Source organism: Gorilla gorilla, chromosome 2 (genome assembly GCF_029281585.2).
Source record: "Gorilla gorilla gorilla isolate KB3781 chromosome 2, NHGRI_mGorGor1-v2.1_pri, whole genome shotgun sequence".
In the NCBI taxonomy this organism is placed as follows: Eukaryota; Metazoa; Chordata; class Mammalia; order Primates; family Hominidae; genus Gorilla; species Gorilla gorilla.
In genome coordinates, this window is record NC_086017.1 from 160,216,101 (window position 1) to 160,232,066 (window position 15,966).

The 15,966-nt window shown below is 40.5% G+C and overlaps 1 protein-coding gene across 7 annotated transcripts in view; it reads right to left on the reverse strand.

Annotated features, from left to right (window-relative positions):
- Positions 1–11,385, reverse strand: part of HLTF (helicase like transcription factor) — a 56,433-nt gene extending 45,048 nt beyond the window's left edge. For 2 of the 7 annotated variants that reach the window (XM_019024552.3, XM_019024551.3), the window contains exons 1-3: positions 10,743–11,019; positions 9,120–9,327; positions 359–525 (exon numbers count right to left, since the gene is read on the reverse strand). In XM_019024552.3, the coding sequence (XP_018880097.3) occupies positions 359–525; positions 9,120–9,327; positions 10,743–10,762 (395 nt within the window). In that variant the 5' untranslated portion in view covers positions 10,763–11,019. Of the gene's footprint in view, positions 1–358; positions 526–9,119; positions 9,328–10,742 lie in introns of all 7 variants that reach the window. The other 5 variants (XM_019024555.3, XM_055383457.2, XM_019024557.3 and 2 more) reach the window with 5 other exon arrangements.
- Between the last annotated feature and the right edge of the window lie 4,581 nt (positions 11,386–15,966).

The window sequence follows — 15,966 nt, forward strand, 5'->3', positions numbered from 1 at the left end:
TGGGGCAACAGAGTGAGACTTCGTCTCAAAATAAATAAATAAATAAACAAACAAACACTTCCAAATTCCTAAACCTAGGTACCAAAAGGTTTGGAGAAATGGAATGTACTTCCTAATATTTGAACCAAGGTCTATTTTCTCCATGGTAATAATTCCATAGGAAAATCAGAGGACAATTGTTTGATGGCTGGGGTAGTAGAAGTATGTAAAAGGAGAAATAAAACATTTATAACACGTACCAAAAGTACAGTGATAGAAATTGTTAGCATACCTTTATAGGCTCTAACAAGAAGCCCTAACAAGTTCAAAGATGACTATAATTCACAATTATTAAAACTAAATTCTGAAAGTACATTACCCTTCAATTTGTGCCAATTTGTTGTCCATGATATAGGCCAAAGCACCTGCAAGCTCTTTCTTTAAATGGCCAACTTGATTTCCATTCACATTGTTTACTTTAATTGCATTCTTATCATAAGGGTTATTAGGATCTCGTTGTAATGCAACCATTTCATTATTATTAACCTAATAAAAATGATAAACAGAGAATATTACATTATAAATAATAGACAATAACTTTGTTATACTTTATCCGGGATTTCCATTCATTTTTTAATGCTACTGCTAAACACTGCACATAAGAAAAATATATTTTCTAGACACAAACTACAGAAATATTAATATATATTATTATGACTCCTTAATATTATTTTTCTAATCTATATTCATTAGGAAGTTAACAAATCCTTAATGTCTAAAAAATAGTCAAATGTAAACTAGCAAATTCAAATTATCTAAAATTTTCAACATCATAACTTCTGAAAAATAGCCAACCCTTATTGAGCGCTTACTATGTGCCAAGCATTGGTCTAAGTACATTGCACAGACTGACTTTTTAAATCCTCACAGCTCTATTGGGAGGTACTACCATTATTCCCATTTTACAAATGAAGAAACTGAAGCACAGAAAAGTAACTTGCCCAAGGTCACAAAGCTAAAAGGTAGCAGAGCTAGGATCTGAACCCACACAGGGTGGTTCCTGAGCCTCAATTCTCCAGAATATAAAAGTCAGGGAATAAGGCATTTATAAGTCAGGATGGAACTAGGTAAGAAAAATATATCCAGCCTTCAACTCATGCCATTCTGATTCTACTTTATTAAAAACTGTATGATGTAACTTAAATATTATGATGTATATTTTTAAAAACTGAAGGAGGGTAACACAATAAAGAATGGTAGAATGAGGACTTTCAAAAATTCCTCAATAAAGGCAACAAAAAAACTAGGTAAATTATTTGTCAGAATCAAATGTTTCAGAACACTGAGAACTAAATCAAAGGCTTGCAGAAATCTGGGTAACATTTATTCAAGAATAAAAAGAATAAACAGCTGAATATCAGTACTTCAGTCCCATCCCCAGCAATCCTGTAGCCTTTAAAAATAGCTCACGGCCAGGCACAGTAGCTCACGCCCCCAGCACTTTGGGAGGCCGAGGTGGGAAGATCACGAGGTCAAGAGATCAAGACCATCCTAGCCAACATGGTGAGACCCCCGTCTCTACTAAAAATACAAAAATTAGCTGGGTGTGGTGGCACGCGCCTGTAGTCCTAGCTACTCGGGAGGTTGAGGCAGGAGAATCACTTGAACCCGGGAGGCAGAGGTTGCAGTGAGCCAAGATAGCGCCCCTGCACTCCAGCCTGGCGACAGAGCGAGACTTCATCTCAAAATAAATAAATAAGTAAGTAAATAAATAAATAAATAAATAAATAAAAATAATAGCTTGTTGGGATCCTAGGTAAAGCCTGGCAGTCACCAGAAAAAAACAGAATGGAGTTACAGTTCTTTCAGAGATTCATTCCCAAAGAACTGTTATTCTCCTGAAGTTCCCCTGAAGACCCCACTTGCAAGGCTGACTGTATTTAACCTCTGAGCTCACCAAGTACAAAAAAACCTCCCTTGGGCGGATGTTTGTCAAAACAATTTTACAGGAAAGTGTTTTAACTTCATGGCTACCTGAGGCAGTGGATAACAGCTGAAGCAAAAAAACAAAAAGGCTTATAAAGAAGAGCTAGGGAATGAGATGTCTGTGAGGGCTTTGAAAAGCTCCAATGTATTTCTGGAAATCTAGAAGGCCGTAAGCAAGCACAGGGCTGGTATGCATGACCAGGGCTGTGCACATTCTCAAGAAAGACCTGAGAAGGCCCTAAACGCTCACCTTTGCCTGAACTTGAGGCATTTAAACAAGCCAGAAGTGAAAGTTAAAGCAGAGTTGTCAGGGGCCTTAGAGTGTTGAAGGAATGCCCTAACATACAGAAGTTCTCAGCAAAGAATGTACGATTTATTTGTTCCAGCACAATCATCAGCTGACCACTAAGCTAACCAAGTACAGACTTCAGTGACCACACACGATAAAGGATAGACATCACAGAATTAATTCAGGGAAGTCACTAACAAACACACACTAATTACAAAACTCAGCAACAAACCACCCTGGAAGCCTAACAAACACACACTAATTACAAAACTCAGCAACAACAAGCCACCCTGATTTCCAGAGCTGCCACATTATTTAAAATGTCAATTTTTCAAGAAAAAAAGTACAAGACATGCAAAAAAAATAAGAAAGTATGGTCTATACACAGGGGAAAAAAGCAATCAATGTCAACTGTCCCCAAGAAAGTATAGATGTTTGACATAGTAGAAAAAGAATTTAAGTCAGTTATTTTAAATATGTTCAAAGGGGCTGGGCATGGTGGCTCACACTTGTAATCCCAGCACTTTAGGAGGCTGAAGTGTGAGGATCTCTTGAGGCCAGGAATTTGAGACCAGCCTGGGAAACATAGCAAGACCCCATTTCTACAAAATAAAAATAGAAAAATTAGCCAGGTATGGTGGTACATGCCTGTAGTCCCAGCTATTCAGGAGTCTGAGGTGGGAGGACTGCTTGAATGCAGGAGTTCAAGGTTACAGTGAGCTATGATCACGCCACTGCACTCCAGCCTGGGTAATAGAGCAAGAACCTATCTCTAAAAAATTAAAAAGTTCAAAGACCTGGCCGGGCACGGTGGCTCACGCCTGTAATCCCAGCACTTTGGGAGGCTGAGGTGGGCGGATCACGAGGTCAGGAGATCGAGACCATCCTGGCTAACATAGTGAAACCCTGTCTCTACTAAAAATACAAAAAATTAGCCGGGCGAGGTGGCGGGTGCCTGTAGTCCCAGTTACTCAGGAAGCTGACACAGGAGAATGATGTGAACCCGGGAGGCGGAGCTTGCAGTGAGCCGAGATCGTGCCACTGCACTCCAGCCTGGGCGACAAAGCAAGACTCCGCCTCAAAAAAAAAAAAAAATAAGTTCAAAGACCTAAAGCAAATCATTTCTTTCGACATGAAAACGCATGTCTAAAAGCATGGAAACGATGTCTCACCAAACAGCAATTCTAGAGTCAAAAGGTACAATAACTGAAGAAAAAATTCACCAGAGAGACTCAACAGCAAATTTGAGCAGGCATAAGAAATATCAGCGGAGCTGAAGATAGGTCAATTGAGATTATACAATCTAAGGAACAAAAAAATGACACATAACAGAGCCTCAGAAACTTGTAATATCAAGCATAACAACACACATACATAAGAGTACCATAAGGAGAAAAGAGAAAGGGGCAGAGAAAATATTTAAAGAAATAACAGCCAAAACCTTCCCAATTCGATGAAAACCACTACTCTACACATATAAGAAGCTCAACAACTCCAACTAAAATAAACTCAAAGAGATCCACACCTGGTCACATCATAATCAAACTGTCAAAAGAAGTTTGAGACCAGCCTGGGCAAAAGGGTAACGACAGTTTCTAAAAAAAAAAAAAAAAAAAAATTATTTAAAAAAATAAAAATTTTTAAGTATAATTTTTTGTAATTTTTGTCCTATCTCATTAAAAAGTATATAAAATAATTATAAATCTTTGTTGATAGGTATACTACATATATAAAGATATAACTTGGATAACAGCACAAAGGAAGGCAATAGGATGGAGCTGTGAGCAAAGGTTTTTTTGGGGTTTTCTTTGTTGTTGTTTTTTTGAGACAGAGTCTTGCTGTCACCAGGCTAGAGTACAGTCGCACAATCTCGGCTCACTGCAACCTCTGACTCCCTAGTTCATGCGATTCTCCTGCCTCAGCCTCCCAAGTAGCTGGGACTACAGGCAGGTGCCACCATGCCCAGCTAATTTTTGTATTTTTAGTAGAGATGGGGTTTCACCATGTTGGCCAGGATGGTCTCAATCTCCTAACCTCGTGATCCGCCCACCTTGGCCTCCCAAAGCGCTGGGATTACAGGCGTGAGCCACCATGCCCAGCCACAAAGTTTTTTATATACTGTTAAGTTGGCACTAATCCAAACTAGGTTCTTATAAATTAAGTTGTTAATTGTAATCCCTAAAGCAATCATAAGTAACTCAAAATATATAGTAAAAGAAACAAGGGAATTAAAATAGTACACTAAAAAAAAAATCTATTTAACATAAAAATGAGTATTGGAGGCCAGACCCAAATGCCACATATTGTTATCATTCCATTTACATGAAATGTCAAGAGGAGGTAAATTCATATACACAGGAAGAAGACTGATTCATGGTTGCCAGGGACTGAGGGGTTGAGATAATGGGAGTGACTACAAATGGCAATGAGGTTTCTTTTTGGAGTAATGAAAATGTTTTGGAACTAGATTGTAGGGATGGTTGCACAACCTTGTGAGTATTCTAAAAACTACTCAACTGTACACTTTAAAATGGTAAATTTTATAATAAATGTATCTCAATTTAAAAAAATTCCTTGAAAATATACAAGAAAGCTGCTTCAAACCTCTCCCAGCATCTGTCTACTGACTCAAGAGATTGCAGCCAGAACCAGAGTATTAGACAGATATTCATCTCTAGACCTTTAGAGATATTATCTATGAGGCAGAGCTATGTTCTCTCCCAGTCGCCACCCCTCTGCCACTGCCTACAGGATGATCTTTTTTAAACCGGATTATGCAAATCCTAGAAAATACATAACCAAAAAAAAAGCAGGGCACAAAACTAACAATTTTTGAGCATTTCATCTCAAGGTATTACATAATTGTAATTTATCATAATAAGCTATCATTAATTACAATTAGTTAACTGTCGTTACAAATAAGTAATTACTAGAATTTTAAATAAAATACATATGAGCCAAAATACTGGAGACTATAAAAACAAAAACATGGTCCCAGCAGCAAGAAAAAACAGGACATACAAAAAAACAAAAAGACAAAGACAAGAATAACAAAAGGAATGAGAATTAATCATAACAGTATAGTCATACCCTGCATAACAACATTTCAGCAATGACAGACCACATATATTATGCAACAGTTGTTCCACAAGATTATAATGGGGCTGCCCTATAGAAGTGTACCATTTTTCATATTTTATACAATATTTTTACTGTACTTTTTTCATGTTATATATGCTTAAATACACAAATGTGTTACAATTGCCCACAGTATTCAGTAAAGTAACATCTTGTTCACTGTTTCCACAAATCACCTAACACTTTTCTCAGAAAGTATCTTCATTGTTAAGCAACACATAACTGTATTTTAAAATAGAAAAAGAAATAAACCACATTATAAAATAAAGCCTTTGATGGGTCAAAAAACAAATTTAACCATATGCTTATTGAAAACACACTTTAAAAAAAAAAAAGAAAAAAGAAAAATGAGATAAGAATAAAAAAACACCAGAGTTAAAAATAAAGAATGCTACTATATAACAAAACGTGGTGGCTAAAGGCAATGCAATACTTAACACGTTTAAAGATTAAAAGATTAAATGACTCAAATTAAGTGCTCAAATCACAAGTCCAACAGAAATAAAAAGAAAATAAATCTAAGTAGAAAAACCGAATGTAAGAGTAATTATTAAGCCAAGAAACACAACCATTAAGAAAAATTCAAGAGAGCCTGCCTTGAAAAGAAATAATGTCATAGCTAATCAATAAAAAAGACACAAATGTGTAACACAAAGAATAAAAACAGGAATATAATCACCTTTTTAAAAAAGTTTTTAAAAAGTTTAATGGAGCCAATAAGGCACATAAAATTGTGTTCTGGCAGACATTAAAAAAATGGCACATTTTATCAAAATTTGACAATTCAGAGTAAAGGGTACTGAAATTTAAGGTTCAGAGCACCAACTTAAAACAACCAAAAAAATGGTTATTCAACTTGGAAAGAGGAACTAGAACCAAGGCATAATGGGGAGTTTAAGTATGTGTTCCTCCAACTCAAAATCCTTCAGGAATAGGAGTTCTGGCCACTTGTGAGCAACACATCATACCACCAAACCCCAATTCCAGAAAATTACAGTTATAATTTTATAAGGATAAATGATTACTATGCACAATTCTATGGGAATAAGTTTGAATATCTAAATAAAATGGATGCTTTTCTTCAAAAATGTAACTAACCAAAATTGACCAAAGAAGTACCTAAATTATGCTGAGTGAAAAACGCCAGACTTAAAATAGTACATACTGTAGAATTCGATGTATATGAAGTTCTAGAATAGGCAAAACTTATTTATAGTGATAGAAGACTTGTGTGGCCGGGCGCAGTGGCTCACACCTGTAATCCCAGCACTTTGGGAGGCCGAGGCGGGCGGATCACGAGGTCAGGAGATCGAGACCATCCTGGCTAACACGGTGAAACCCCGTCTCTACTAAAAATACAAAAAAATTAGCCGGGCATGGTGGCAGGCGCCTGTAGTCCCAGCTACTTGGGAGGCTGAGGCAGGAGAATGGCATGAACTTGGGAGGCGGAGCTTGCAATGAGCCGAGATCGCGCCACTGCGCTCCAGCCTGAGAAACAGAGCGAGACTCCGTCTCAAAAAAAAAAAAAAAAAAAAAAAAAGAAATGAGACTTGTGGCTGCCTAGGGCAGGAGCAGGGAAAAATGAATGCAATAGGATACAAGATACTTTGAGGGAGACGGATACAATCTGTATCTTGATTGGGGTAGTAGTTATCAGGTATACATCTTTGTCAAAACACTAGGATCATACATTTAAAATATGTACATTTTATCATACATAAACCACATCTCAATAAAGTAGAAAAAAGTTAAAATAACAAGTATGCAAAGATAGTACCTCAATTTTTATTATTTTTATAATAGTGATTAACTCAAAAATGTCCATCAACAAGGAAATTGTAAGTCCAATATAGATGATATTCCTAATCACATTAGGCATAATATGATCTCATTTTTATTAATACATAATATGATTCCAATTTACATGCACATGCTCACAGAAACAAGTGTAGAAGATAAGTTATGGTTCTGGATGATAGACTTGGAAGATTTAATGCCTTTTTAGCCATTTAAAAATAACGAACATGGCTGGGCGCGGTGGCTCACGCCTGTAATCCCAGCACTTTGGGAGGCCGAGGTGAGTGGATCACCTGAGGTCAGGGGTTCAAGACCAGCCTGACCAACATGGCAAAACCTCATCTCTCCTAAATACAAAAAATTAGCTGGGCGTGATGGCGCATGCCTGTAATCCCAGCTACTTAGGAGGCTGTCACAGGAGAACCGCTTGAACCCGGGAGGCGGAGGTTGCAGTGAGCCAAGATTGCACCATTGCACTCCAGCCTGGGCAATGCAAGCAAGACTCCGTTTCAAAAAAAAAAAAAAAAACAAATAAAAGAACATGCGTTAATTATAAAATAAATGATATCTCAACATAGTGTTCCTGGAAAAAAATTAAATTTAAAATATATATATTTGGCAAAATAAGAAAACTGATGATTACTTTTTATCAACACACACTAGAGTTTACCGAGGTCATAGAGATTATTCTCAGATCAAAAATACTGATTGTTCTAAGATCAATAACTACCATAATCTAGTATTTCATGGTAGTATAAAATAATTATCGAAAGCAATGTAAGTTTTGAAAAATTAGCACAAATCTGAAACAGAAAAGCTCAGAAATGCATATGAGAGCCAGAGAATATATAGATGTGAAATAAGAACTGATAGATTTCAAGAATCTATTAGAAAAAATTAGAGGCCAGGTGCAGCATCCCAGCACTTGGAGAGGCCAAGGCGGACGGATCACTTGAGCCCAGGAGTTCCAGATCAGCCTGGACAACATGCCAAAACCTACAAAAAAAATACAAAAAAAAAAAAATACAAAAATTAGCTGGGTATGGTGGTGAACGCCAGCAGTCCCAGCTACTCAGGAGGCTGAAATGGGAGAATTGCTTGAGTCTGGGAGGCAGAGATTGCAGTGAGGCCAGATCAGGCCACTGCACTCCAGCCTGGGCAACAAAACGAAACTTGGTCTCAAAAAAAAAGAAAAAAAAAAAAATCCAATTCGCTTAAGTGAAAGAGAAAATCACACTGGCCTGAGAATTCTATGCAACATTAGGATATGGAGAGAAACTATATATTACAAAGATTTTAAATTCAGCCCAACTGTCATTAAGTCCTTCATAACTTTCCTTTTATGAAACTGTCATTCATAAAATGCCACAATTATGAAGATATAAAAACTTAGGAAATATTGTCTCTTCCTAAGGAATCTCCTAGACAACACATTTCAGACAATCAAAAAACAATTGGAAACGTTCCAATGTAAAGGAAATACGGGAGAAAAACAAATCCAGAACATGAAACTCCTAAGGAATCTCCTGTTGAACATGCTTCAGACACCCTATTGAAAAGCTTAAACGTAAGAAACATAAGGAGAAATGAAAGAATAAAATCCAGAAGATTCCACAAAACGACCTCCTTTTTGCAACAAATCGATGACATGAACAAGGCGCTGGGGTGTGGGGGTGGGGTGCTACCCATAATAACCAAACATAACGCACTGAGGCCAAGCATAGTGGCTCATTCCTGTAATCCCAACACTCTGGGAGGCTGAGGTGGGAGGGTCACTTAAGGTATTTGTTATTTTTTGCGTACACATATTTAACTAACTTAAAGTGAAATGAAGATTAACCGCACACATCACCTGCTAATTCTCTTATTTTCTAGGTTAACGCCAGAAATATAATCAAAATTTAATTTAGTTATCTACTATTATACTCACTACTCCCGTGTAATAGCGTAGTCCAACCACATGACCTCTCAAACTTCCAAATAAAACGGAATCTAGTTCTTCATCACTAGTTAGAAAGTCATCTGGAGGGATAACATCTTGGAATTCAAAACGTGGAAAGAAAGTTGGATATGAGAGGCGTGGAAAATTTCCCTGAACTCCATACTGGACAGTCTGCAAGTACTTCCAAACTGGATCCCTATTTTTTTTTAAAGGCAAAGAAAAACAATATAATATTTAAGTATTTCCAAAGACCATATGAGTAGTTTTCTCATGTTTTACTTCAGCAAATGAAATCTTACATGGGAATCACGGTAAAGATTAATAGTTACTCTCGTTAAAGCAGGAATTGCAGTGAGTGGAGAAGGCTTCTAGGAACTCTACCTGTTTTCAATATTGGCTCTTCTACCTGCCCCCTAGGTATTCAAAATGAAAAGCCTAGTCAGAGTTCACTAACCTCTTTCCCAGTGAAAATCATCTAAATTGATATGTATATGATGTCTGTAACTACAATTATGGGCCGGATGCGGTGGCTCACGCCTGGAATCCCAGCACTTTGGGAGGCAGAGGCAGGTGGATCACCTGAGGTCAGGAATTTGAGACCAACCTGGCCAACACTGTGAAACCCTGTCTACTACAAATACAAAAATTAGCCGGGCCCATATGTAATCCCAGCTACTCGGGAGGCTGAGGCAGGAGAATCACTTGAACCCGGGAGGCGTAGGTTGCAGCGAGCCGAGATTGTGCCACTGCACTCCAGCCTGGACGACAGAGCGAGACTCCATCTCAAAAAAATAATTTAAAAAATGAAATCATATGCCAAAATTTCAATACGGATTGAGCTATATAAAAGACATAAAAATACAACTATTAATGTACCAGAAGTTGTTTATAATTTTCCAGAAAATACATCCAGCATCCATCACTGTAACTCCCTCCGAGCAGAACACCTATTCTGGTATCCAAACCACGCCACCATGGGAAATTGGCCCCAAGCCACCCGTACCCGCCTCCCGTCGCCGGTTTAAGCATAACCCCAAACCCATTAGGTGTAACTGTTTCGGGAATGACCATAAATACCAATTTGGACAATGAAAAGTGAAGGGGAGTCTACTGGAGCATTGCAAAAAGTTTCCATTCTCCTAAGAACGGTCGCTTATTTGCGATGCGTTTTCCTTGCAAGTGGCGCATATCTCTACTAGCTCCTCTGCAAATACTTATCTGCACGTCTGTGCATACAGATAAGCTGTGAGCCACTTGGGGACAAGGGCTGTCTTACTCGGCCCTCCACCGAGCACAATGCCTGGCGCACAGTGGGTATCTAATGGATGTTTTGTTAAATAAAGCACGGGCCGAGATGCTTTAAGCCCCAGGCCCCCCACAGTCGGTGACAGAGATTTCCCAAGTCCCTAACACGGGACTCGCCCTAGGAGCCCCTACTCGCCAGCGAAGACAATGCATTTATTTCTCCCGCGGCCACATATGCGACCAACAGAACGAATACAGCTGCACAAATCGCCCAGGGAACGCAGAGGAACGCGGGGAAGGTCAGGTTCATTTGGGGACGCCTCCAGGCCGTTAGCCCAAGCGCCCCACCCCCTCCGCCCCCTTCACCTCTTGAACATCCAGGACATGGCGCTGAGTGGGATGACAAGAGGAGCGCTGAGTGGGATGACAAGAGGAGCGCCTCGGCTCCCCTGGATCGTTTTCGAGCCGCCTCGATACGCCTCCTTCCAGGCCCCGCAGCCCTGAAGCCGGGGACAAATTCCGAGCGCCGGATCAGCAGCGCACGACTGAAAGGTAAGTCGCCGCGAGTCCAGACAGACGTCGACGCCGTCTCCTTCTAGCAACAATCTGGGAGACCAGCGTCGCTCTGTGACTGGCACTAGGAAAGCCCAATCACGAAGAGGAGAGTGCGGAGCCAAACCAGTCAGAGCACAGAAGGGAGGGCAACTCCGCCCCGCTGCCATTCAAAGACGGCGGGGGGTCCGGGCTGCAAGGGTGGTTCCATCCGGGTTCTTCCCCGCCCCCAAGGCGGGCGCGCGGGAAAGCCACGAGGCCCCAGGAGTGCGACTGCGGTGCCTGCGGTGCCGGTGTTTCGTTTGATTCCCTGCCTCAAACGGAGGGAAACGACCTTCCTTTATCCTACGAGTCCTAAGACTGAACCCCATTCTGAAGGCCCTACCGTATCCTTCCTCTTATTTTCTTCTCATCTAATGTGGCACGTAATAGGGCCTTATACTAAAGGAGCTCCCGGCGAGATACTTTACTTCATTCCCTGTGGTGAACCGTGGGGACTTTCGCTCCAAATTTTCATGTTAAGCCTCAGCGTATGCATGAGACACAACGAGTTTGGAAAATCTTAAATGGAACTTAGAGTCCCCTCCCCACCTCTTTTTGTTATTTTTAAGGAAAATTTTCCTTTCTTGGTGCAGGAAACCCATCACATGTTTATTACAGCTATGGGGGCGTTTGCCTGAAATGGTGGACGGGACCATTTTCCCCGTGGGCACTTGGCTGCTCCAGCCAAGCGGGGGAGGACCTTGTTTTCCTCAGGGAATTGCAGAGGGGCGCTCTGAGGCCCTCCATGGCTCGCTTTCCAGAATCTGAGGTGACTGGAAGGAGAATGCGGCCCTGGGACCGTCAACCTTGGACCAGCTGCAGCCGACGCCTGACAGGGCTGGTCGCTGCGCGTTGAGGAGGCTGCTGTCCCCGAAGCTGGCCTTTTAATCGCACAGGGCAGGAAGCTGGTGGTGGCGCCGAGCTGCACAGGCGGCATCATGTAACTGCCAGATAATACTTGCCCGTCACAGAGAGGTCCACGTTACACGCCTGTCAGCACAATAATATTAGGTGGTCAGCTTTTCTTTTCTTTTTTTCTTTTTTTGTTTTTTTTTTTTTCTTTTTTATTGAGATGGAGTCTCGCTCTGTCCCCCAGGCTGGAGTGCAATGGGGTGATCTTGGCTCACTGCAACCTCCGCCTCCCGGCTTCAAGCGATTCTCCTGCCTCAGCCTCCGGAGTAGCCGGGATTACAGGAGCCCGCCACCACGCCCAGCTAATTTTTGTATTTTTAGTAGAGACGGGGTTTCACCATATTGGCCAGGCTGGTCTTGAACTCCTGACCTCAGGTGATCCGCCCGCCTCGGCCTCCCAGAGTGCTGGGATTACAGGCATGAGCCACCGTGCCAGGCCGGTAGTCAGCTTTTCAAGACACATTTGTTCATTATGGTAAATAAACTGTAGTGATCTCTAATCATGAACCATGGATGAGCAATAGAATTTGAAACAATGTATTATTTCATTTGACCAAAGTTGATGAGGAAGATAAAGACAATGGCATTTCAAATTATTTTAATTGTTGTATGTTCTTCTTGAAGTGTGTTGAGGCAAATGGCAATACAGTTCAGCTTTTGGTATGCCAGATTTTAAATAAATTCTTGGAAAATATGCCAGAAATTGCTCAAATTGATGTTTTGTGTGTAAGAGTAAGAAAGTCATGCTCACTAGACAAAGAAAAAATTCCAAATGTGAGAACGTAGCTCTTTCAGACTTAAGACTGGCCAGTCGCAATGGCTCACACCTATAATCCCAGCACTTTGGGAGGCCGAGTTGGGTGGATCAACTGAGGTCAGGAGTTCGAGACCAGCCTGGCCAACATGGTGAAAGCCTGACTCTACTAAGAAAATACAAAAATTAAGCAGACGTGGTGGCGTGCACCTGTAGTCCCAGCTACTTGGGAGGCTGAGGCAGGAGAATCGCTTGAACCAGGGAGACATGGGTTGCAGTGAGCCGAGATCAAGCCACTGCACTCCAGCCTGAGCAACAGAGCGAGACTCCATCTAAAAAAAATAAAAAGACTTAAGATCTATGAATAATGACTGTCCCATGGTTAAAGAATGTGCGTTGAATGAACTAAAATTTGCTATTTAAAGTCAACAGTTTTCTCTATGTTATCAATATTTCACATCCCAGAACCAGGAGTAGAACATTCTTTCCCTTAATCATTCTTTGTTTTATATTTAAAGATCAAGTACAATTTGTACTAGTTTGATTAAAATGTTACAGCAATTACAATTTCAAAACTATTATACTAATGTTTTCTGAAAAATTAACTTTTTTGGTTTTTTCTTGATTTATTCTGATAACAGCATCACAAGTAGATATGAAAAATGAACACTTGTAACTGGAAAATGAACTGTAGGGTGGCTTGTGGGGTTTGGCTGGTGAGTAAGGAGGAAAGTGGCACTAAAAGGATGGTGGGGAAGATAAGGGCCAGATTACATAGGAACTTAAGAGTCTCCAGTAAAATTTGTGTTTTAACTGCAATGGAAAGCCATTGAATGTTTCAAGCAGGAGGATAACGACTTGATTTAGGCTTTTAAAAATGCTGGCAGCTCTGTGGAGAATTACAGGAAACAAGGATAGAAGCAACTGATAGAAAATTATTGTGTTCAGATAAGAGATGGTGGTGGCTTGGAAAGGGAAGGTGATGAAGCCAAGAGAACCAAAAGGTTCACTGATAAATTTGGGTAGGAATGGTATGGAAAGGAAAGGAATCCAAAATTTCTCCAGCCAGCCACTTCCCAGTCACAAACACACTTCTCATCTGCACCCCCAGCCACACACACACATGCCCACACACACACACACACACACACACACACACAGAACCTTTATGCAAATTAATCATGTCATGTCACTTCCCTGTTTGATTCAGTGAGCCTGAAATCCAAGAATGGCATATGTGGCTCTTCCTCCCACAGTAGCTTCATTTCTCGGGTCACTTCCCAACCCACCCTGCCTATAATGGCCTTCACTAATTTCTCTAAAAACCATGGACCTGGCAAAATTAATAACAAATCACTTCTTAGTATCTTCTAATAACTAGTTCATAATCAAATGTTCACAATTGTCTCAAAAAAAAATTTTTTTTTTTTTCTTGAGACAGGGTCTCACTCCAGTAGCCCAGGCTGGAGTGCAGTGGCGTGATTCGACCTCCTGGGCTCAAGCGATTCTCCAGCCTCAGCCCCCAAGTAGCTGCGACTACAGGCATGGCACCACCACCCCCAGACTAGTTTTTGTATTTCTTGTAGAGAGGGGGTTTTGCCACATTGGCCAGTCTGGTCTCAAACTCCTGAGCTCAAGCAATCTGCCTGCCTTGGCCTCCCAAAGTGCTGGGATTACAGGCGTGAGCCACTTTTTCTAGGCCTTTTCTAGGCTGGGTGTGGTGGCTTACGCCTGTAACCCTGGTATTTTGGGAGGCCGAGGTGGGCAGATCACTTGAGGCCAGGAGTTCAAGACCAGCCTGGCCAACATTGTGAAATCCTGTCTCTACTACAAATACAGAAATTAGCAGGGGGTGATGGTGCCATACCTGTAGTCCCAGCTACTTGGGAGGCTGAGGCAGGAGAACCACTTGAACCCGAGAGGCGGAGATGGCAGCGAGCCGAGATCGTTCCACTGCACTCCAGCCTGGGTGACACAGCGAGACTCCCTCTCAAAAAAAAATGTTTTTTACACTTTGCAAAATAGAATTTTAAAACCATTGGTGTGGGGGCAGGGACCAGGCAGCAGGGAGGGGCTTTAAGAGAAGAATCTGAATATCTAGAAATCTGGCTTCAATACAGAAACTTTTAAGCTTATATCATAACTCATAGACTGAAGAAAGTAGGATGATGTAAGAGCTTGCTTGTTTGTTCGCTTCTTTCACTCCAAAGGAGATAAAAGTTCAATTGAGGAGAATTTTCAAGAATGTCAGGCAGGAGGGTTTGCAGAGTAAATCCCTTAAGTGGGTCTTAGAGAGAAGACCTGGAATACCATCACACTGGGCCAATCTGCACAAAGGGAGAATGCTAGAAAGTCTAGCAAAGTTTCTGTAGATTACACAAGAAAAGGAAGCTATGCCACATTTCCCAGAGAGTGGCCTCAGTATTCTGCAGATCTCAGAGAGAACCTCAGAGACTAGAAATGTGCCAAGGCAGTAAAGGAGTAAAGGTGACTGAGGTGGCTCTGTTAAGGGGACCCGGGGCAGCCTTGTGAGCCTCTAGCCCTGTGAAGGCTGGAGGGCATCATCAGGATTATGGTTCTAGCAAACAAAAGCAGGATGCTGGTCCCTGACGGTGAGGTGAGATGAGTTACATCTGCAATGGGTGACTGCATTAGATGAATGGAGTCCAAATATAACCTCCCTGGTGGGTAAGAGGAAGGGAACTAAATCTGAAAGCTGAATTTAAATGACTTTAAATCTTAAAGTGACTGAACTATTCATAAGTGACTAAATTAGGTTACCTGCCATTAGGCAGAATGAAGGTTTAAGAAAAATTAAGTTCAATAAAGAAATATAAAGTTTTACGTTTGCAAATATAGTCAGTGATTGAAATTCATACATGCTATATGTCCATATGCACACATCTTGATGAAGATATACCTAGATATTTATAGTAAATACCTCTAGCTGGTTAAATTAGGGAATTTTCATTTTCTTCTTTTTACTTATATGTATATAAAATATTTGCTACATTAAACATGTATTTCTTTTTGCCATAATAAAATAAAATGAGTAATTTATTAAAGAAATGATGAACTATTATTCAACTTTATTTTTATCTAATTGTAGACTTACAGAAAATTACAAATTTAGTACAAATTGTTGCCTCATATCCTTTATGCCACTTATTTTAATACCGTACATAACTATAGTACAATGACGAAAATGAGGACATGAACATTGGTACAATACTATTTCTGAACCATTTTTTAAAATAACCAAGACAATGCAGTGGAAAAGAAAATATAATATTTTGTGACTTATTAAATTTTCTTACAGTTAATCAGGTT